At 45.6% G+C, this 24,252-nt stretch overlaps 1 protein-coding gene across 1 annotated transcript in view; it reads left to right on the plus strand.

The window, feature by feature from the left end:
• The window catches only part of TANC2 (tetratricopeptide repeat, ankyrin repeat and coiled-coil containing 2), a 192,334-nt gene that overhangs the window by 108,149 nt on the left and 59,933 nt on the right, over positions 1-24,252 (plus strand). The window contains exons 7-10 of the mRNA XM_009999327.1: positions 7,707-7,970; positions 11,622-11,747; positions 18,865-19,146; positions 21,284-21,417. Of these exons, the coding sequence (XP_009997629.1) occupies positions 7,707-7,970; positions 11,622-11,747; positions 18,865-19,146; positions 21,284-21,417 (806 nt within the window). The remainder of the gene's footprint in view (positions 1-7,706; positions 7,971-11,621; positions 11,748-18,864; positions 19,147-21,283; positions 21,418-24,252) is intronic.

Consider the following 24,252-nt stretch of genomic DNA (forward strand, 5'->3'; position numbering starts at 1 on the left):
TCAGTTCTTTTTCCATTTCATTAAAAGGACAAATTAGGCAGAAAGCAAATGCATCTGTGCACATGTGACATGATTCATGGTTGATATCAGTGCTGAGGAACCATGAAGTGATGATACAGGAGTTCTGCCTTCCCCAGTTAAGCCACTTGAGGCTTCAAAGTTTGGATTCAATACCAAAATCTGTCCCTTCAATCCTGAATAGATAATTAATTAGCTACAGGTGTTTGATATGATACTGGGGAAAAAAAAAGGAGCCAGAAGAGTGTTTACAGCTGAAGGAAGCAGCCCAGAGCAGATGTTACATTCACACAGTGAAATTTGCTTTGGTTTATGGTCCAGCCTGCTGGATGGAAAAAAAAAATTAAAAAAAAGTCAAAAACTGAAAGAATAAGCTCAAAAGACAGATCAGAAAACAGCTGGAGGAAAATTCAGTGCTGTCAGCTCCCACGGTGTTATTTTGGATACTGTGATAAGTGACTCTTCTTCAAAGTTTTAGCTGATGATGGTGTGAGATTAGATGGGGCTCTCAGCTTTTATTTTAAGAGCAGCAAGTTTTTAACCTCCACGATTATGAAAAGCTTCACAATGACCCAGGCTTGCACAAGAAGTGAATTCCTGCTTTACAAAGAACCTCCCTTGTGCATCCTGCCCTGCACACATCTCCTTTCTTTATTAGATCTTACACTTTTAAAACCCGTTTCAAGACTGTGGTGGGCTCAAAAAAATTTTAGAAGGAGAAAAATTGTCCATGCTAAAAGAAGGAAAAAAAGATGAGGACGGGAGATTTAGGGTAGACATTGGGAGAAAATTCTTCAGTGTGAGGGTGGTGAGAGCCTGGCCCAGGTTTCCCAGGGAAGCTGTGGCTGCCCCATCCCTGGCAGTGTTGAAGGGCAGGTTGGATGGGGCTTGGAGCAGCCTGGGCTGGTGGGAGGTGTCCCTGCCCATGCAGGGGGTTGGATCTACATGATCTTTGAGGTCCCTTCCAACCCAAACCATTCCATGTTTCTGTATTACTCCAGATGTGTGTGAGTGGTTTGGGAAGAAGGAGATGTTGAAATAATGGTATTTAGGAGCATATGGGGATTTTTATGATGCTTTGGTAAATCCGCCATCAAGATTGCTATTTGTGTGTTAGATTTGGATCCTTTCTCACAGATTCCTTCAGTGTTTCCAGTAGTGGACTGTTCTTAAAAATATTCATTCTGTTATTTCTGCAAGTGATAAACTGAAGTTTATAAACTAAAGCTTTGCTACTCTGCTCTGCCTCACGAGCAGGGTGTTTGCAGTGAGTTGTGCTCTGATGGGGGTTGTGTCTGGCTCCCTTGAAATGCTGTTTTACCCAGGCTTTACCTTTCTGGCCTGAGCAGCAGGCAGGTCCCAACCCTCGGGGGCATTCCAAACATTCTGCATCCTGCCTGTCAGCTGGGGCAGCAGGGAGTTCAGGTGTAGGACAGGATGAATGTAGGGTCAGCTTGATGCTACTCTCAAGGTATTTTTCATTGTTTCAAGACCTACTGTGATTTATGATACCTCGAGGCTTGAAACAGAAATAGGTTTACCTGCCTAATCTCTGTTGCTTTACAGGATTGTGTATATGAGTTAAGCCAGTGATTGATTATTTTTTTTGCCCCTTTTTGAGACCAGTGTTGGAAGAGAAGTGAAATATAGGAAGAACAGTGTGGATTTTGACCTCAAGCCTTGAGCAGGGCAGACTTAAGGGTTTGAAGGATTATTTTTTTGGCATGGAGAAGCCTTCAGCTCCCTGGCTGATGGTGTCCAGCAAAGAATAATGTTCTAAAGGCCCTGATGGGCTGTTGGGCCATGGGTCAAGTGTGGCTGCTTGGGGCTGCTCCCTTCCCTTGGAAAAGGTTTGTGCTGGTGCTCTCTGCCTGCCAAACCTTTCCGTTTAGCAGCCAAGCAGTCTGGGGTGACATGGCTATATTTAGGTGTCTCCTTCTGTGGCTGAGTTTATGAAGGCTTACAGAGATTAGGTTAAAAAATTTATCTTGCTCCTTGCCAGCTGTTACATGTTAGCTGGGACGTCTCTAATGCAATGAGGCAAGTGGGACTGTGGTGTGTTACTGGGGAAGGAGTGAAATGAGGTGAACTTGCAGGGTTAGTAGGAGTGGTTTTAGTACCTAATTTCAGTGCAACACGTGAAATTTGCTACTTTGCTGCAGTTATCTCTTTAAAGAGCCACAAAATCCCTGTTTCAGAGAACGGTTGGGGTTGGAAGGGACCTTTAAGAGTCACCTAGTCCATCATTCCTACTCGATACATAAATCTTTATGTATAATTAATGTTGCAGCTGTTGGTCATTATAAAGTGGTAGCTGTGGAAAACTGCTTTCTCCTGCAGTTCTGTCTGAAAGGTGAGCAGAAAGGTTGACATTTTCCAGGCATGATCTCTGCCTCAAGGAGAAATGGATGGCATGGTAAAAATCCCCTCACGTGTTCAACTTGAGACAAGTACAGTTGAAGCCTCATGCTCCAGGGCACAGACCAGTTTGCAACCAAATGAGAAATCATATTTACTGTCTTGTAAATACATGAAATTCTCAGAGAAGTGCAGTACTGGCTACAGTGACACCTGTGGTGCTGTCTTGGATCAACTGCTGCTTTCATGCAGTTCTGTTCATTTTTTTTTTCCCCAAAGAAATACAAATATTTTAAACCATGTTATTTACAAGAAGTTCTGATGAAAATGTTTAACCAAGGGAAGTGAGCCAGGTTTGAAAATGAAAGCTTGATGTAGGCAAGTTCTCTGCCAAGGAAAATGCAGCAGTAACTGGGATGCTAAAAGTAAGGTAGGACTGTGGGTGACTCCAGCATCTCTGGAGTGTATTCCTCTTTGGCACTGAAGTCCACATGTCTTCAAAGCAGGTAGTGCCTTTCCAGAGGGTAGCATGGAAATCCTGTGGGAAGAGATGGGGAAATCCTGTGGGAAGAGATGGGGGAAATCCTGGGGACAAGGCAGGGGGGCTGTGCAGGGAGACCTGCTGCTGGCCCTGCTCAGCCAGGCTCTGCCCCGGTTACTATCCATGAATGTGGTTTGCAGTGTTCAGATGGTTTAGACGCCTCAGATTCTGTCTGTGTTGATATTAAATACTGAGAGACTGTGTGCCAGCTGAGAGTGGGGATAGATATAAAGTATATATATATAAAATATATATAAGCACACATCTATCTTTATCTACATATGGTATTACTGCAGTGCTCTTGAGCCCCTCAGCTGTTCCTGCCCAGCTGTCAGGTTTCCCATGTTCAGTGTCACCTCCATGGCTGCCCCATCCAACCCTGTGCCCTGCAACAATCCTCCCTGTGTCTCTGTGAGACAGGGATGTCTCTTCTGCTGCCAACAGCACCTGCTGTGCTCTGTGTAATGGAGCAGAGCCCAGTCACTGCAGTGCTCTGCTCTTTTTTCATCAGTGTTCTTGGAATCATAGAATGGTTTGGGTTGGAAGGGACCTCAAAGATCATGTAGATCCAACCCCCTGCATGGGCAGGGACACCTCCCACCAGCCCAGGTTGCCCAAGCCCCATCCAACCTGCCCTTCAACACTGCCAGGGATGGGGCAGCCACAGCTTCCCTGGGAAACCTGGGCCAGGCTCTCACCACCCTCATGGTAAAGAATTTCCTCCTCATGTCTCCCCTCAATCTCCGTCTTCCACTTTTCATCCATCCCCCCATGTCTTCTCTCTCCCTGCCCTTGTCCCAAGCCCCTCCCCAGCTTTTCTGGAGCCCCTTCAGGCACTGGAAGGTGCTCTGAGATCTCCCTGGAGCCTTCTCTTCTCCAGGCTGAACACCCCAACTCTCTCTGTTCCCTCTGGCTGGATCCAGCAATGCAAAGACCCTCATGTAACTGCACGTTCTCTCACAGCATCTCTGCAGCCCTTCCCACATCCCTACATGCTCTGGTCATGGCTGAACGTGTCCCATCACATAACCTGATGTGCTGGCTATTGTCTGAGAGACTCAGGGTTGAAAGATCTGCCTCTCCGGAGATGGAAATTCCTGCTGTGTGATGTATTTGAGGTCCATCAGACAGGATGCCTCTTAAGAGCATTCTTTTGAACTAATGGTTGATTAGGTATCCTTGGGTTGAAAAATCATAGAGTCATGTTGGTTGGAAAAGACCTCTAAGATGATCAAGTCCAGGGACACCATTGCCTAGATCAGGTTGCTCAGAGCCCCTAAAGAGTCAAGTTAACTAGAAGTTAACTTTTAGTATCATCTGAAGTTCTGCTGCTCTCCTGTGCTTTGTGTGTACCCACAGAAGTGCAGGCAGGGATGTTACCATGTTCCTTCCTAGCTGCTGTTGCCTGTTTCAATCAGCTTCTCTGCTTCTGGATTAAGGCCCTGAATATTTTTAACATGTATGTGTCATTTAGATCCATTAAAGATGCAACAGGAGTCCTGTTGTAGCTAGGATTCATCCCCAGGGTGGGTCTCCATTCCCCACGCAACCCTCTAAAGAGATTATTGCTGTAAGCACAGTTAATCCCTGCAGGGCTGTGCTCACCCCCCCTGCCACATGAGCACAGCCCTGTCCTGGGATGCCCTCAGCAGCTCTGGGAAGTTCAGAGCATGAATGTGGCAAACTTGCAGAAATAATGTTGTTTTCCAGATTTTCTTCTCGTTACAGGTGTTGGTGGGCTTGATCCTACTGGGGACTGAGATGATGTTCTTTCTGATGGGCTGGGACAGGATGGAATAGAATGGGATGGGGAAGGGAAAGGGGAAGAAGAAGGGAAAGAGAAGGGGTAGAATACAGTGCAGTGCAATGTAATAAATTTTCTTTCCTTTGAAAGGAACCTGTAATGATCTTCTAGTCCTTGGACCTTCACCTTGAAGACTCCTTGATGAGCAAATCTTTCACTGTGTGCAATCTGCCAACTTTTTAGCCCCACACAGTGTTGGTGCAGATAGTAGGGACTGTCTGAAACCAGATGTTCCTCTCTCAGGTGCTGGCTGTGAAGCTGTCACTTCTGAGCAGGTCTCTGGGTCACACTGTTGGGGAGCTTTGCCTCCCCAGAGATGTGCCCTGAATGTCAGTTCCTGGTGCTGGCTCATAGCTCACCTGCTGCTGCCTTTTAAATAAAGTCAACATTGGTTTGGTTTAAAATAGCTCACAGAAGAGATGAAGACCATAGAGCAGTTGCTTCCAGCCCAGGTAGCAGTACTTATATCATCCAGGGCTGTTCTGAAGGTAAATTAATCCACAGGGAACAATCCTAAATACCTGATTCAATAAAGAGTTTGCACATAAAACAACTTTAGTGTAAAATGGTGAAAATTACGTTTAAAATTAACACAAATTGATGATTAGAAAGAAGATCAGCAGGATTTATTAGCTCTTTTTTTTTCTTTTTGTTGCTTCATTTAGAGAAAACTTACTTTGACACATAGTTCTTTTGTTTTCCCTCAGTTTGACGTGTTGAGAGATGACTGATTTCAGCTGCTGATGTGTTTCCATACAGATTAATTAACCAAATACTGAGATAGGTTTTAAAAATTAATGCACTCTCATGGATCAGGGGATTATTTTGTTTTCTGTCAATAAACAACACAGCACACCTGGCACTGCAGGCCTAGACTTGGAAATGGAGACTTTCTAGAAAACCCTTTCAAACATATTTCTCAAAATTAAACAATTTAAGGGAGCAAGAGAAATCTGTGAACATCTGTTTCTTCTTTTTAGCTTATCTCCCTTTGCTGAAGTGTAAATGTGTTTACCCGACACCAAACCTGTGTTTAAACGCCAACAAGCAAATACCAGTTCTTAGCAGTTGCATGTGTTGGGTTTTAAATCTCCAAATATGTTAGAAACAACTAAAATTTTGGCACACTTGATGAGATACGAAGATATTGATCCCAGTGCTTAGATAAGAAACCAAATGCTAAGAAACAGAATTATAGAAGTAGAGGTTGAAGGTACATGGAGTCTGTTGGGGTGGATAAAGAACAGACACAGTGAGAATTATAGGTCTTGATGTATTTTTTGTGGGTGACTTTAGATGTCAGGAGTTAATTTTAATTCTTGTGATGATGTCATTTAATGTGTAGAATTAAGCAGATTATTCCTTGGAAGAATAAGTTCCTGGGCTTGCATTGAGGCCAGAGGCCAGAGGCCAGAGCCCTGGGGAGAAGCCTCCTGGCTTTAAGTGTCATCACTTCTGTATTTTGTCAGGTCTAGATGGTTTAGCTGAGAATTTAAATCTTATGTCTCGTGTGAGGCAGTGAATCTATTCCTGTGCTCAATAGATAAACAACTGGCAAAAACATGTAGTTCTCCACTTCTGGGTGATTGAACTCCATCCTCCCTCAGGTGCTTTTTGGCTGGAGCTTCTTTTCTAGGCTGCTTCCTCTTAAAGCTAGACATAGAAAAAGTTTTAGCCAAGAAGCAGGTGAGTCTTGGGAGTTATTTACCATTTGTGTTTTATCAATACAGAAGTGGGTGTTGTGCTGGTGTCTGGGGCAGCATCTCCCTAGATTTGGAAGTGGGCCCTGGGAAGGGGAGGCAGGGAAGGCTGTTCCTGAGGAGGGGACATGGTGGGGTTTGTGCTGCAGACAAGAAGTGGTGGATCCACACTGTGTGCCTAGGGACACCTGACAGAAATTACCAGAGAATTTGGGCTGGGAAAGGTGTTCATCAGGGCTCAGTGAAAATGATGGGTTTCAGTGGGTTTAGCAAGAGGATTTACAAGCACATCTGAGGCTTTGGAATATTCAGGGTCAAGTTGAATTTCAGGAGTTTGAATAGCAGTGGAAAATGAGTGGTAGGGACAATGGAAGGATCCTCAGCTCTGGTTTATTGTTTTATTTTTTCCTCTTTTATTTTTTTCTTTCTTTTCTCATTTTCCCCCTTAAGTTAGGTAGCAGGCAAGTTTGACACACTCAGATGAGCTGATATGGGCTCTGTGACCTTCTCTTCATACCTAAGAGGTCTGGTTATGACCTTGAACAAATATGTGGGAGCCTAAAGATGAAAGGAAAGTCAACAGCCCAGAGGGTGTTACAGCCGGGGGTAACAGCAGCAGGATCCAGAAAAGACCAGCAGGGAGAAGATGTTAGTGGTTAGTGTGGTCATTTCCCAGTGTGAAAGTTAATATAGCAACAATCCTTATCTGTAAAATGAAAAAAATAGGGAGAATGTGGGGATTGCTGTCAGGGCTTCAGCAAAACCTCTTGTCAGTCAAATGAGGTCTTGAGTTCAGTTCCTGGACCAAACTAATCCCTGGGAGCTGGTGGTTAATTCAAGGCAGCTGGGGGCTTTCTGTGCCTCTGGCTTTTCAGTGTCCAACATTGCAAGGGTATAAATTTCTGCAAACATGCCCTGGCAAGGTGGTAGCAACGATGCAAAGTAAAAGATAAGAACACTGATAATGTCTTTTTCTTTATAATCTCTGCTCTTGCTGGAATTGTCTGTCCAAACACAACGCTGCACATCATTTTTAATACTCCTTGTAGTTACAAATGGCTTTTAACAGTATGAGCCAAAACATTAGAGCCTAAATGTTCTTTGAGAAGTAGCAAGCAGAAACAGTATCATGAAACTAAATGTCATAATCTCTGATTTATGGGAATGTGGAAAATCTGATGAAGAGAATTTCTGGCTCTTGCCTTGCACAAGGCAGCATGGAGCAGCGTGTGTTCAAGCCCTTCTTTCTTTGTTCCTCATTTTGGTTCTGATTTCTTCTTCCCAGCTACTTTGACAAGCTACTCAGAGAATGTGGAACGCACTAAATACGGAGGAGAAAGCAGTAAAGAACTTGGATCTGGAGGAAACCTGAAGCCTTGGCAGTCCCAGAAATCCAGCATGGACTCCTGCCTGTACCGCGTGGACGAGAACATGACGGCCTCCACCTACAGCCTGAACAAGATCCCCGAGAGGAACCTGGAGACTGTCCTGTCCCAGTCAGTGCAGTCTATTCCTCTTTACCTTATGCCACGGCCAAATTCAGTAGCAGGTAAGAAACATTTTTTGCCTTTAACTCAGAGCAAGACACGGTGCATTCGTGTTGCAGCCTTCTCCATGTTCTCATTATCCAATGGGAAATCTCCTTTCTGTCATCACTGGCATTAAGCATGAAAAACGTTGTCTTTTCATTGGAGTTGTTGTTTCTAAATGGAAAATTCCTGGGGGGAAAACTCATTCTTACTATGTTTAATGGTTATTTCAGCACTCTCTGGTCCCTTTTTTTGCAAAATTGTGCAACTATAAGATTGTTGGAGAATAAGTCTTTTTTGAAAAAGTCTTTGCTGTCACTGCCATTCAAATAATCTTGGACTTAAAGCTCCCTAGAAATTCCAAGACATTGTAGCCATTTCTCCTGTTTCCAAGGATTCATTACAAGTAAAATCAAGTGTCTGGTCTCTGAAGATCTTAAGAACTTCAGAGTGAAGAGAATCATGATACTTTCTGTCTACAGGAAGGTTGTTATGGATCCCACCTCTCTGGGTGGACTCTGCCCCGTTGTCTCAGCACGTGTTTGTGCACGTGCTGCTTTGGCTTTTGCAGCATCTGGGACTTGCTAATGGCTGCATTTTTTTTTTTATTTTGGCACAACATCAAGATTTTCTTAATTTTACTTCATGTCTGCTGTTCGAAAGATTTCTAAATGATGCTGTGACAGATCTCATTGATGTCATTTAACAGCCTGCTAAGCTTCCCCCTGGAGTTGGTAACAGCAGGAAGGAAACAAGAGATAGGATTAAAAATTCTAAAGCTTTACTGAAAAGCTGCTTGCCAGGAATTATTCTCCTTTTCTTTGCTGCCCCGTATTTTATTTGGTGCTGGGTAACTTCTCTAGGGCTAAACATCCTGTTGAGGTGGTCTGTCTGTGTGTGGACACATGGAGAAATACAGTCTTTGTCCTTTTTGCAGAGTCCCTGCAGGCTCCTCCTGCTGCCTGGAGTCATGGATGCTGCTCCAGAAAATCCAGCCTGCACAGAGCCCAGGATATTGTCTGTGAAAACAGCATCTCTTGGCAGGGCAGGCTGCATTGCATAACTAGATTAGGTTCCCTTTTAAATCCCCCTCTGGACATCCATAGGCCTGAAAGTGATGCAGAAATGAGATTTTGTAGATGCTGAAGTCTGGGCACCCTGAGCATGGAGGAACAGCATCAGGTGCTACTGAAAGAGGAGAAGCCTGAGATTGCAGAATGGAGGGAGGGGGTAGGAAAAAAAGTAGGAAGGTCCTCTGGCATAACCCCATTCCTTGAGATTCCTTGCTTATAAATGACACCATGTGAACACCAGAAGAAAACAGGGCCAGGTACCTTACATTTAAAGAAGTGTGTGTGGATTCTATGATTCACTTACTTTGGAAGTCACTGGCTTGCTTGGTGCATTTGAAGGCAAATACTGATTCAAAAGAAAACTATCTGGCAAGGTTTGGGAACACCTTTTCCACCTGACTGGTCTAATTTCACTGGGGCTTTGCTGCTTTTAAGTAGCCTGTCAGGTAACCCAGTGCATAAATTGTTGTGGTAGTAACTATGGGCCAGACTATAAGAGCTGGATCTCATCAAGTGATCTCCTGTGGTCTCCTCTGAGTTCATGGCACCAGAAAATTATGTTTTCCAGGTAAGAGATTTGGGTGGGATTTTCCCCAGACCAGTTAATCTTGTTATCTCTCTACCTGAATGGTGGGAGAAGGAAACCAGCTGTATTTCATGATTGACTTAAACTGGAATGCAGGGAAATTCCACCTCAACATGAGGAAGAACTTCTTTCCTGTGAGGGTGATGGAGTCCTGGGACAGGCTGCCCAGAGAGGTGATGGAGTCTCCTTCTCTGGAGGCACATTTCATGAGCCTGTGCCCATAGGGTGAGTAGAAGGGGGAGATGCTGAGATTGCAGCAGGTTTAGTGCAGACACAAAGTCACTTCCAGCCGCCCTAAACCCACAGGTTTTTAATTGCAGCATTTCAGCTCTCAATCTGCTCCTTCACACTGAACATCTAATCAACTTTACAAGAGTAGAAGAGCATGAAGGACTTCTATAAACAGACTTTGATGGTTTATCTCCTCTTTTTTTTCTCTCCTGTTGTCCACCTCTTGTCTTCTCTGTGTATCTTACTAGTTTTCTTAAAACTTAAAGAGTTCAGGCAATTTGAATCACAATTTTTTGCCAAATCTAAGCCCCTCCTTCCCACCCTGTGTTACTGTCTCTGAATCTTGTGTAGCTTTTGACTGCAACAAGATCTTGTAAAGATTTTTACATGGTCATTAGACATTGTGGGGAAAAAATGTTCCTCTCAATTGTGAAATTTTCTGCCTTTCAGTTCTGTTGAATTGTTACATCTTGTGTTGTCTGGCAAGGGGAGGAGGATGCAAAGTCCAGTGCCCTGAGCTATTCTAGGGAGCTCAATCAAAATATTTACCCATTTCACAGTGAAGAATTAATGTCAACCTCACAGGCAGTCTTTGAAGGAGTCATTTAATTAATTACTTCAATTCAAAAAAATAATAATCTTGTTATGGTAATTGACCAAAAACTAAAGGGGGGGGGAGAGAAAAAGCAGTGTGGGATACAGGCTACTGAGCAGCCTAATATTGAGCAGCATGATTCCCATCAGTACATGTTTAATGGGAATTTAGAAGTGGTTATCAAAACCAGAAAGAGCTGGTGATCTGCAGGGACTGGTTTTCAGTTTTCTGTGTGTAACTGGGAAGTTTATCTCCTGCAATGGGGTTTTCATTCCTTCATTCCAAAATATTCTGTCATTTCCTTGCCTGAGAAGGGTCCTGACGTGGCAGAAGGGGTGAATTCAGATGCAAGTGATCAGAATTTGTTTTGTTTTGACCACATTTTCTCTCGTCTTCCAATCCCCACCAGCCATGTGCTTCAGTTCAAAAATGCAGTAAAAAAAGAACTTGCACTGAATTATCTGCCAGTTTTCGTAGAGGGAGAAAGTTTCTAGCTGCAGTTTCTGTTCCAACCACATTTACTCATGCAATGATAACACCTTCAGCAGAGACCAGAAAATTATTCCTATTTAATCTAGCATTGTAAAGAAGACTAAATTCTCCCATGAGCCAGTAACATTGGACTAGTAGAGTCACCTTCTTCAGTTCAAACAACATTTCTCTCATTTATTCCTTTGTTTTTGCTGGTCTGTTAAAAGTTTAATTTTTCTGCCTCTGGTTCTGGCCTTATGAAGAGATAAATGTTAAAATTCAAGCTAAGGAGCTCTAAAGGAGTTGAAGAGGGGACTGTGGACTTCAGCATGAAGTGCTCCATGGAGTTGTCTTTCATGTGGAAGGAAATACCACCTGCCTGTGGCAACCTTTGTGTGCATGAGATGGAGTGAGTTTTGTGACTGGGAGAACCTCAGGTATTAAGAGGCTCCATGTCTCCATCTTCCGTGTGTCTTTTCATTTGTGAACATCAACAGGAGACCAAACCAGAGCAAATACCCATGGGGCATGAGGAAAAGTTCCCAAAACACTTCCTTACTCCTTGCTGGGGGAAACTAGACTTGGTTGTTCTTGGCAGCGTTGAATTGGTGAAGTTACAACTCTGTATTTTCTTAAAAAAATATGAAAAACACAATAACCAGAGTATTATTTCTGGAAGCTTGGTGTGATGTAGTTGTTTGCTTTCTCCTGGCAGCCACCAGCTCAGCCCACTTAGAAGACCTGGCCTACCTGGATGAGCAGAGGCACACTCCCCTGAGGACCTCCCTGCGGATGCCGCGGCAGAGCGTGGTGGGCGCCCGGGCACAGCAGGATCTGAGAGGTGGGAGCACCTGGGGTCTCTCTGGGGTCTCTGGGTTGGGACCTTCTGCTGCAGCTCCAGGTCCTCCTGAAAATGCTGGAGCAGGCGTGTTCTACAGACAGTAGTGATGCTTCTCTGTGAACAACAGAGAGCAAGCCCTGCGGGGAGAGGCTGAGGGAACCTGTGGATGTTTGGTTTGGAGAAGAGGAGGCTGAGGGGAGACCTCATGGTTCTCTACAGCTCCTTGAAAGGAGGCTTTGGGAGGTGGGTGTTGGGCTTTTCTCCCAAATGAATAGCAACAGGACTGAAGTTGTCCAAGGGAGGTTTAGATTGGATATTAGGAAGAATTTCTGTACTGAAAGAGTGGTGAGGCCTTGGAACAGCTGCCCAGGGAGGTGGTGGAGTCACCATCCCTGGAGGTGTTCAAGAAATGTGGGTGTGACACTTCAGGGGCTGTTCTGGTGCTATGGTGGGGTTTTTGTGACTTATTTGTTGGTGGTGGTTTTGTGGGGTGTGTGGTTGTGGTTTGATTTGTTGTTATTGTTTTGGACCAATACTTGGGTAGTTCCTAAAAAAGAGACCTTTTGATGGGCTGCTATTGTTTTCTTCCTTTTTTAATTGAATAAAAGCCAAGGCTTGTGGCCCAGCTTCACAGCATGCAGTGTGTCTCAGTGGGGAAGGAGCCAAGTGCAGTGTCTGGAGCCACCATCCTGACCTGTCCCTCATGCTCACAATGCCAGTATTCAGGCAGCCCTTTGACTTCTGAAAGGCCTTTTGAGAGGGGACGTTTTTGTGGTTCTTCCTGGCAAATTCCACAACAAAAAAAGACTTTAGCAATGAGAAGAGGAGCCAGAGCTGACCTTTTAGTATTTCCAGGCACCTTCAGCTAGATTCAGCCCATGGCTTTGGGGTTACAGCCCAGCCCACAACTTCCATCATCCCCCTTTGAATCTGAGCATGAGCTGTGGCTGCATCCTCAAGCCACCCCTGTGACAATCCTGCACCTGCAGCAGATCTTCAGCTTAATGCTTCATCCCCAGCATTTGTCATCGTGCAGATGAGTAAATCACAGCATCATGGAATGGATTGGGTTGGAAATGACCTTAAAGGTCATCCAGTTCCAACCTCCCTGCATGGGCAGGGACACTTCCCACCAGCCGAGGTTGCTCCAAGCCCCATCCAACCTGCCCTTGAACACTTCCAGGGATAAGGAAGGGATGACCAAGAAAGCTCACTTGGGATTGTTCCTGGTTGTTGCTGTGCCATGAGACTAGTTTGTTCTTCCCTGTACTTAGCAGAGGGAGTTCTGGTGGTGCTTGCTCAGACTTTTCTCTGGGGTGTTTTTGAGTAGGTGCCCACCACCCTTGGGTCAGGAAATCAGGAGCTGGGGGGTGGCAGGTTGGGTTTCCACCCAGCACCACAAGCATGACCTGCTACATCCTGGTTGGGATTCCTACCAAATGCACGAGCCCCCCACTGGAAAAAAAGAAAAGTGGGTTTTGTCATTTTGGATCAGAGTCTGTAATGAAATCATATTGGCTGGTGAGGCAGTTATAAAAATGTATTAGCAGGCAGAAAGTGAAGAAAGCAAAGTTTGACAGACAAAATTTCCATATGTTCAAAGGGAGCAGCTTGCCAAGGGTTGGTAATTTGCAGTGATTGCATCCAAAACATTAAACTTTATTGCAGGAACAGAATCAAATTGTTTTCCAGACACACTTTTAGAACCATGAAGCACCACATCTTTTTTTTTTTCTTCTTTTTGTTCTTTTTTGTTGTTGTTTTTCCTCTTCTTTTTTTGGAGGGAAGGTTGGCTGAGAATAGCAGCAGCCTTTCAGGTTTTGGGGGAGTTTGCTTCTGATCCTAGTTAAGGTGCTGTGCTATTTTTAAAAAAAGAGGGGGAAGAAGAGGAGGTGAAAAACCCAAACCACCACTATTTGGAAATATTTTCATTTGGTTGAATATGTGAGAGGGTTTTTTTTCCCCAAAATACTACACGTTCCAGATATTACTGTGGAATTGCATCGATCTGGGCTGTTCCCAGCTCTTTGTTCCAACTGGAAATCCTAAACTTGGGTTTCATTTTCATGTCTCTCATCTTGGCACTGGGCTGAAATGCAGAAGCAATTCCCAGCTCCATACACTGATTTGTTCCCAGTGTTCCAGAATCCCAGTGCAGAGAAACTAAATGGGAGGCTGTCCCTGCTATTTTTTGTTAAATCAGTTATTTTAAGCAAGGGAGTAATGTAGCAATCCCAATGGCCAAGAGCATGACAAGTATTGGTACCAGCAGCAGGTTCTTTATAGGATGGAGAAGGCAATTTTTGCTTTGCCTGTTTTCAGCTGGTGGGATTTGAAGCTGTTGGGGGTGGTTGTAGCCCCCAGCAATGGTGACTGTGATGAACCTTGGAGCAGGAGCCAGATGGTAACCAAATTACATGGTATTAGAACATCCCAATGGCTGCCATGATGGTTTTGTTTTCTCAAAAATGTGAATGTCAGCACGGAAGAGGCCATGAAGATGCTCTGAGGGCTGGAGCAACTCTGCTCTGGAGCCAGGCTGGGAGAGTTGGGGTGTTCAGCCTGGGGAAGAGAAGGCCCCAGTGAGACCTTAGAGCAGCTTCCAGTGCCTGAAGGGGCTCCAGGAAAGCTGGGGAGGGACTTGGGATAAGGGCAGGGAGGGATGGGATGAGGGGGAATGAATTAAACCTGGAAGAGGGATATTGAGGTGAGACATGAGGAGGGAATTCTTTGTTGTGAGGGTGGTGAGAGCCTGGCCCAGGTTGCCCAGGGAAGCTGTGGCTGCCCCATCCCTGGAGGTGTTAAAGGGCAGGTTGGATGGGGCTTGGAGCAGCCTGGGCTGGTGGGAGGTGTCCCTGCCCATGCAGGGGAGTTGGGACTGGTTGGAATCTTTAAGGTCCCTTCCAACTCAAACCATTCCATCACTCTGTGACACTTGAAAGAAACTGCAGCCTCGAGTGAGTCCAGGAAATAAGCTCAGACCTTGGGCTGGTGTTTGGGTTCTTGTTTAACAAAGGACACGGATGCTGGTTGATGCTGTGTTGTGCAGAACCACTGCTCGTTGTGAGAAATGTGAAAGTGTTTCTCACTTGGGCTTCCTCCCAGCACACTGGCAATGTCCAAGCTCTGCAGCTTGGCCCTGCAGGGGCTTTCTTTGGCCAGCAAGGTGGATCTTCCACCAGGGGACACTGAAAGAACAATGAGACACATCTCGACTTAAATGTAAAACAAGTAATGAGCTGTGGGTGCTGGTTGCCAGCATAGCTGGGAAAAATCCCTGTGTGAAGAGAGAGGAGTCTGTGAAGCAATTTCTGAACAGGCATTTTGGAGTCTTTCAACTAAAAATGCACTTTTTGTAGCAGAGGGTGGACCTTCCTCTGATTTTGCTCCTGCTTGTTTCAGCCCAATTACTTTTTTTTTTTTTCAATCCTGCACATAATGAAATCAGCTTTAGTTTGATTTAATTGAAGTTTTCAGCTACAAGAAAGAGCCAGGATGGGTGTGGAAGGCAGTGTTTCAGCTTGGGATTTGAATTTATTGCTTGGGATCTTCAGAAGTTTGCTCAGTATCTCAGCAGCTCTCATGACAATTTTACACCAGACCTTGTTCTGTCCCAGTCCACACACTCATTTCTAGTGTGGGTTTAATTTCTATTAAGGTATTATCAGAAGTTCTGTGTATTTCTGGGATACTCTGGCTTAAATTCTATAAAATGCTTCATGAAAAAAAGAAATATAAAGCCCAGCAAGTGTTTTTCAAGGATAGGAAGGCAGTTTATCCACATACTTTGATTTTCAGGTCAAGTGGCTTGATAGGATTCATCCCAAACGTGTGCACCTGATACTTCTGAACCTTCTTACCCTCTTTTCCAAAACCCTTTCCATTGTGTTTTACTTCAGTTTGCTGCCCCAAATGTTGATGTCCTTTCCCTGAAACGTGGGATTTTTATTTTTTTCAACTCTTTCAAGTGAGTTTAAAATTCCCCTGGGGCTCTGGGGTCTTTCCCTGGCTTTGTTCCTTGCCTGCCTGTTCTTGGGGACCACAGGCTGTGGAAGGTTGTAAAATAAATAGTAAGAGGGGAGGATTTTGGCAGGGTTTAACAGCCAGTATCAGAAATTAATGAGGGTCTGGCACATGGCTTGCAGTTAGTCAATGGCAGGCTCAAACTATTCATAAACCTTCTCAACAGTCCAACTAGGAAAACGTTGATGCTGCTTTTGTCTTCCAAAGATGGTGTGGTGAAATAAAACATCTCCTGCTGGCACGTGGAGGTGGTTTTGGTGGCTGGTGGGACAGAAAGCATGTTCTCAGGACTTGTGGCCAAGCCAATGTGGCACTGAGTGTTTTCTTAGCAGCAAGATGCTCACCAGCATCTCCTGCCCTTCAGGAGCCCTGGGGTTACAAAGCCTGAAGTAATGAACTGTCCCACCAGGCTGGTGGGAGGGGAGGTTTACTCTGCTGTGGTCAGTGACTGGTGGTGTTGGATGGTCTGGAGGGGCAGGAAGGTTGGGTGTAAGTAGATCATAGAGTAGTTCATAGAATGGTTCAGTTGAAAGGGACCTTAAAGATCATTTAGTTCACCAACCCCCCCTAAAAATCATCTAGTTCCAACCCCCATACCCAGATAAGTGGGGATGTTTCTTCTCAGGGTTTTGTTGAGCCTTTTTTAGGACAGGAGATGCTTTGCTCAGGTGACCTCCTGAGATGTGTATATTCATGTGGAGTGGCCATCCCTGGAGGTATTCAAGAAATGTGTGGATGTGGCACTTTAGGGCACGTTGTAATGGGCATGGTGGGTTTTTGTGGGTTGTGTGTTGGTGGTGGTTTTGTGGGGTGTGTGGTTGTGGTTTGGGTTTTTTGTTGGGTTTTTGGTCTTTCCCCTGGGCAGATGTTTGAACTCAGTGATCTTGGAGGTCTTTTTCCAACCATGATGATTTTATGTTTCTATGATTCATGTCCAACCAGATAAAGACCAATCTTTAGGACATCCTTTGTTTGGGCTGCTATGGTCCAAGGTGCAGGTCACACAGCCTCAGAGCCATCTGCACCTCTGAAAAGAAACCCAGTTTGGCGTCAGGTCTCCACCATGTAAAGCAGGAGCTCATTGGATCCCATGGCTTGTATATTTAATCCATCTTGTCTTGGGGGCTAATGCAGAGACCATTTGGTACCTGTCAGGCTCCTGGCTTTCAGAAGAGCATCACTGCACATGTTCCCTCACTGACTCACAGATCATGTCGACACACACAACAAAAGCTGGAGCTTATCGAGCACAAATCTCAGCCTGATGTTTTCCAAATGGAGCAGTTTGTTGGGTTTTTTTTCTCATTTATTTTTTTAATTCCATATTCTATATATAGTATTGGTGTCAGAATGAAGAAAAAAAAAATAAAAAATTAAAAAATCCCTGATCAGATTCCCTGCTGGAATGTTTCATTTGCATCACTGGGAACCCTGCTGCTGGTTGTCTCGGCCCATCCATGTGCTCAAGCTCGTGCAAGATGCCATCCTCTGGTGGGAAGCCCATTAGTCCCACTGAGGCTGAGAGCCAGGAGCTGTGATGGAGACATGGGAACACATGTCCCCAGGGCTGCCTTGTCCCCACCAGCTGCCTCCTCCCCTCCCACACCAGGGATTTTGCTTCTCCAGCACCTTCCTGGGCCAGCACGTCCTGCTGCGCTCGCGTGACAGAGCCTGACGAGGGGAGTGGAACGAGCTGCCTGTGAGCTCATGCAATTCAAAAGCCATCTCCACCCTGGGATAAATTGAAAGCACATTCATCATCTTCAAGTGGGAATAAAAATACAGCTCCTGTCTGCAGCGTTGTCTGTATCAGCCAAAAAAAAAAGGGGGGGGGGAATTCAGAATATGGAACATTTTAAAATAGGAGCTGTGATGTCACATTAAGTTCCATCCCCTTTATCAGCTCTGGAAGGGATGGATGAGCTCCTTGGTCAGGTCTGGGAAGATCTGAAGATCATCCGTTCAGTGGCTCCTAGGGAAGGGTCCCAGTGCAGGGATGGGGTCAGGGTGTGGGGACAGGGTAATTTAATCAATTTTTTTTTCAGTGAGTTCAGTACAAAAGTGGGAGCAATAGTGTCATTTCCAGCCCTGAGGACCTTCAGGCCCAGCCAGGAGGCCTGTGGGTGGATGAACCCACCACCCACACATCCACATGGCAGGGGAGTGGGTGCAGAAGTGAGTGCCATCAGCAGTTGCTGACTGATGGTCGTGCTTTTTAAGTGCCTTTTAGAACTTCAAAGAAACCAGAGAGTCTCCATTGGAAGCTGCCTTGGCAAGTGAACATCCTGCCTGGGGCAGGGCCCTTAATGGTGGTGACTTTAAGCCAGAAATTTCATTTCTCCAGCTACAATTTCTTCACCTGTAAACTACTTATTCCTGTAAAATGCTCTGTGTTCCTTTGGTGGTACATCACAGAATCACACAATTGGTTGGAAAAGGTTTTTGAGATCACTAAGTGAAACTGTCCAGCCAGGAAAAAAGCAAACAAACAAAATACCAACAAAAAACTCACACATAACATGAAACAAACCAACAAACCCACCATGTGTTCATGTCCTAAGGTTACCATGTCTACATGGTTTTTGAATCTCTCCAGGGATGGTGACACCACCACCTCCCTGGGCAGCCCATTCCAGGGTCTGACCACTCTTTGGGGAAAGAAATTCCTCCTAATATCCAGTCTAAACCTCCCCTGGTGCAACTTCAGACCATTTCCTCTTGTCCTTTTGTTATCTACTTGGGAAAAGAGCCCAACACCCACCTCCCTCCAGCCTCCTCTCAGGAGCCAGATGCTTTTAATGACAAACCTGTGGGTAACAGGATTGTGTTTAATAGAATCATAGAATGGTATGGGTTGGAAGGGACCTTAAAGACCATCTAGGTCCAACCTCGTGCATATCACAGAATCTTAGGGGTTGGAAGGGACCTTGAAAAATCATCTAGTCCAACCCTCCTGCCAGGCAGGGTCACCTAGAGCACATCACCCAGGAACTGTGTCACCTTTTGGAACGAAAAGATTCCTTAGGAAGATGAAACAGCAGTTTCCCAGCTCTGGTCTGGTTGGTAGCGTTGGTGTTTCTGTTCTCCCTTCCAGTGCGCTTCGCACCCTACAGACCTCCTGACATCTCCCTGAAGCCCCTGCTCTTCGAGGTGCCCAGCATCACCACCGAGTCGGTCTTCGTGGGGCGGGACTGGGTGTTCCACGAGATCGACGCGCAGCTGCAGAGCCCCAACGCCAGCGTCAACCGCGGCGTCGTCATCGTGGGCAACATCGGCTTCGGCAAGACCGCCATCATCTCCAGGCTGGTGGCCCTCAGCTGCCACGGCACACGGATGAGGCAGATCGCTTCCGACAGCCCCCACGCCTCTCCCAAACGTAAGTGCAGCAACTCAGGGAGCTGCAGCAAACCAGAGACCTTTCCCCATCTGCTTTTTGGCTCCCGACATCCCCTTCCTCTTCAGCAGAAAGCAGCTTGGTCGTTGTCGCCAAGCAAAAGGAAGCACCTGTCAGCAATATTTGTGCTGCTGCTGTTCCAAACCTACTTTTCTGAAGACTCAAAATAGTCTGTCTTCTATTTCTCTGCCTTAGAAACATCACAGATTTTTCTTTTATTGGGAAGGCTCCCAATTTTAGTCACAGAATCACTCTGGTTGGAAAAATGATCATCGAGTCTGTGATGATTTAAGATCATCGAGTCCAACCATAACATAACTCTGCCAACCACTGACCCAACTCTGCCACATCCATGTCCCTCAGCACCACATCTATATGTCTCTCTCCAGGGTTGGAGACTCAACCACCTCCCTGGGTAGCCTGTGCCAGTGCTTAATCACCCTTTCAGATATTATTTCTAATAAGAATAAGATAAGATATTATTTCTAATATCTAATCTAAACCTCTCCTGGTGCATCTTGAGCCCATTTCCTCTTGTTCTGTCGGTTGTTACCAGGGAGAAGAGACCAACCCCACTTCATTACAACCTCTTTTCAGGTACCTGTGGAGAGCGATTGCCAATATCCTATTATTCTAAATCCATGCTGCTGCATTTTTCTTCCCATTTATCATGATATAAATGCTCAGGGTGGGTCACAAGCCCTTGCAGGCTGAGCACCTAGGATTGCTCTCCCTCTTCTCATCCCATCCAATTCACATCTCTCCCTGCTGACACGTTTGTGGGTGGGGATGACAACATTTTTAAAATCTGCAAGTGAGTAAGACAGGACTGAAAATAGTGGGTTGGGTACCTAAAGGTGTCTGTGAGGATCTAGGTCACTGGATCTCAGTGAATCTCTAGTTCAGTCTCTTTGCTGGAGTGCAGTTCTCTGAGCCCTGTCGAAGTACCTGAAATGCCACCAAGTGCTGGCACGTGGAGTAGTGTCACTTGTCACAGCTAAATGAACAGTGTGCAGAGAAATGAACAGTCTGCAGGCAGGGCTTGGGTCTGTGTTGAACTGCAGCTCTGCATGTCCCCCCAGTCTGCTTAGAGGGATTGCAGAGGTCACAGAGACACTGAACTTCACTGTCTCTGGGCTAAAAGTTTGGGTATTTCCAAGGAGAAGGTGCCCTGCATCTCAGACAGAAAGCACAAAGATCCTTGCTCACACCAAACTCACTCTTGTTTAGTTCCCACCCTGGTTGGTTCAGGAAGCTAAAAGCTGAATGATTCCTTGGTGTTAGTCACTGGGATGGAGACTTTCAGAATCAGTCAACTAATTTGACTTATTTTCTGAACAGATCACAAGTCCTTGTCCAGCTATCGAGAACAAAATCATCCTTCAAGTTTCTTGGATTATTTTTTCACATGCGGAAAAAAAAAATCTTATTACACTTAGTAAAAAATCTATATTTAATAATAAATACTGACCAGGTGACCTGACTATTTTACAGCATTTGTGCTGTCACCTCCAGTGTGGCATAAATACAGCCTCATGCTATTAATTTCCTGTCTCTGACAAAGAATACAGGTGAAGGTGGTGTTTCATGCTCCATATTTTAATTCTGTAGGCAGTGGTCATGCTCCTTTGTTGTTTGCCATTAAATGGGTCATGGTTTGTGTTATAATTTCAAGACAAGCTGGAGGGTGCATTGCAGAAATGCAGTCAGGAGAACCCTCTGCTGGTACAGACTGCACTGAAGACAACTGTGGCTTTTGGGACATTCCTAAAATAAAGAAATCACTAGTTAGGGCTACTACAGTTTATATGAGGTGGCTCAGCACCCTGTCATGCTGAGACTTAAAACTGTCCAATGTGGGGGAATCTACCACTCCCCTGTTCCAATAGTTGACTGCCCTCATGGTGAAAAATTCACCTCTTGTGTCCAGTTGAATGTCCCCAGGAGCAGCTTGTGCCCGTCACCCCTTGTCTTTTCCATGTGACTCCTTGTAAACGGGGAGTCTTCATCTGCTTGGGAGCCACCCTCTAAGTACTGGAACGTGGTGATAAGGTCTCCCCTGAGCCTTCTTTTCTCCAGGCTCTCCTCGTGGCATTGACAACCTCTTTCCTCTGGACAGATGTGGATGCAAACCGAGAGCTGCCCTTGGCCCAGCCACCCTCTGCTCACTCGGCCATCGCCAGCGGGAGCTGCCCAGGGACCCCCGAGATGCGGCGGCGGCAGGAGGAGGCCATGAGGAGACTGGCCTCGCAGGTACAGCAGCACTCCTCTTGGGATTCTTCTGGGCCTTGGGAAAACATCCATTTGCATGGAACCTGTGGGAAGGTCTCCTGCCTTCCGTTGCTTGGTTTGCTGGCAAGCGTGTGTGTGTTCAAGTGGGGAGTCTAGAGAAAAACTTGTGATGCAAGTTTTATTACCCTAGGAAGGGTATTTCTGTACACAGGAATAAAATCCAATGCAATCCAACAGTTTGCCTTTCCCAGCCATCCCCCTTTATCCTTGCAAATGTTACAGTCTGACATAGTTACTAGAACAATCATAATCTTTCTTCAACAGTGTAAAATAAAACTGCCAAGTGTCTGACCAGGGTTTGCTTGTGAGAAGTCTGTGGGTAAAGGCCCAGGCTGGGAGCGTTGCAGCCACGTGTGCACTTTTGGGAAAAGTCTGCAAAAGAGATCATAGGCTTTTGAGCAATACACAAATCATTTGCTATTGTGGCACGAGTGGATTGTATGTAACACTATCACTTACTGTAGGTGAGATTTGCAGCTTGAGTTTTATTGGTTGTGGCACGAGTGGATTGTATGTAACACTGTATGTAGGTGAGATTTGCAGCTTGAGTTTTATTGTTTTGCTGAGCTTTAGCCCTACTTTGGTGGTGGTGGGAAGGTGCTGTCATGTTGCTTTGAAATCCAAGGACTTTGCTCCTCCTACACCTTTGAAGAGGATGTGAGCAGTTAATGCTTTCCTCTTGCCTGCTTCCCCCTTTGGAGAGGAAAATGACAAGCAAAGGCTTTGTTCTAAATTATTGCCAGGATATGTTTTGCTTGGCTTTTTGTGCCAGATACTGTCCTAGCTCCTTGTCTGCTGCACCCACATGGTGCATGTGAAATCTGTGTAAATAAATATTCCGACCTGAGATTCTCCTCTCCCACGTGGACTTCTTGAAAGGAATGCAATGGCCAGGTCTGGTTTTGTTCAGGACACATTAGTCATCATATTCCTTGCAAATCTTAAACATTACAGACTACCAGGAGGGCCAGTGGAGTGCGATGTCGCTGCTTCACATGCCTCATCTGTCTGGACTTCCCTCCCCTGAGGTGCTTAGTAATCCTGCTGGATACAGAATTGATAAATGGATATAGTTTTAGCTTCAGTTTCCTCCTGGAAAAGGTAAGGGGTATGACTCCTTCAAAGTGTGTGTCACAGCCACTGCATAGATCATGCACTGAAGCTTTTTTGCATCCCTGTTCACTGGAGAGAAGAGCAAGAAAGAATCTCAATAGCCAAAAATCAAGTAAAAATAGGTTGTTCTACCTTGGCTGCAGAGACCTGTAGGTTTTCAAGCCCTGCTCATCCTGTAGCCAAAATTCTTTTGCAAAACAAATGCTTTGTTTTGCTGTCAGAACATAACAAATGAACTGGGAAGATGTTCTACCTCTGTGCTTAGCAGCAGGATTCCAGACTTCTAGGATGATTGTTAGTGTCCCAGCAAATCTTGACTACTGTAAATACAGATGGGTTCCAGAAATAACCCTCACTGGCTTCCAAACATGAGGCCTTCATGAAGAAATCAATGCCAAGGCTGATGAGTTGACCTTAGAGTACTTGGAATTGCTTTTCCTACCCAAACAGCTGACACAGCATGTGAAACTTCTGCAAAGCTTGGTAGTGTTTAGCAAACACTTCCCAGGATGAGTCAGAGCAGCAGCTTGATTCAGCACTCGGAGACCTTGGGGCTATTCCCAGCTTTGCTGTTAGCCTGGTAGGGATCCTTGGAGACCAGCAGCTCATCTGCCTGCTCCGTTTCCCTGCCTATTAAAAGAAAAGTGATCTATGCAGATAATGGTCCTTTGGTGTCTGCTGCTGCCAGGAATACCTGACTGGGTGTCATTTGGGTTTCTCAGTCAGGAAGAGCAGTTGGGTTCCAGGCAGTGCTGCAGTGTGTGCCTGGATGAATCCATGTGCTGAATCCCACAATCCCAGACTGGTCTGGGTGGAAGGATCTTTAAGATCTTACAGTTCCAACCCCTGTGCCATGGGCAGGGACAAGTCGCACTAGACCAGGTTGGAGCAACCTGGTCCATCCAAGCCCCATCCAACCTGCCCTTGAAAGTTTCAAGGGGTGGGACAGGCACAGGTTCCCTGGGCAATCTGGTCCAGTCTCACCAGCCTCAAAATGAAGAATTTCTTCCTAATGTCTCACCTAAATCTCCAGTCTTTCAGCTTGAAACCATTCCCTCTCGTCCCATCCCTCCCTGTCCTTGCCCAAAGTCCCTCCCCAGCTTTTCTGGAGCCCCTTCAGGCACTGGAAGGTGCTCTGAGGTCTCCCTGGAGCCTTCTCCAGGCTGAACACCCCAACTCTCTCAGCCTGTCTCCAGAGCTGCTCCAGCCCTCGGAGGGAGCATCTTCGTGGCCTCCTCTGGACTTGCTCCAGGAGCTCCATGTCCTTCTTATGTTGGGGGCTCCAGAGCTGGACACAGTTCTCCAGATGGGATCTCACAAGAGCAAAGGGGGAGAATCACCTCCCTTGAAATAGATCACATGCTTAAATCCTGACTGAGAGCTTAATTTCCTAACACAAAGGGAAATTTTTCTGAAAGTATAGGAGGGGTTTTTGTTGTTTGATTATTTTTTTTTAACTCCACGTTCTTGCTGATGGTTCTTTATCATAAACAACAATCCAGCTTTTATTCCATCAGAGGCTTTCCCAGAGCTGCCGTGCAACAGGCTACCAACAGTAAGTTTGATGGATTATCAAAGCTAAGGAAGGGATATAAAGGCAAATAAAATGGTTAAGGATGTTTGTCAAATTGATAGTTGGAAGTCGTGTGCCTGGTGCACTCTTAGTAACCTCCTGGGTAGCAC

The sequence above is a fragment of the Chaetura pelagica genome, unplaced genomic scaffold, assembly GCF_000747805.2.
Source record: "Chaetura pelagica isolate M959 unplaced genomic scaffold, ChaPel_1.0 scaffold625, whole genome shotgun sequence".
In the NCBI taxonomy this organism is placed as follows: Eukaryota; Metazoa; Chordata; class Aves; order Apodiformes; family Apodidae; genus Chaetura; species Chaetura pelagica.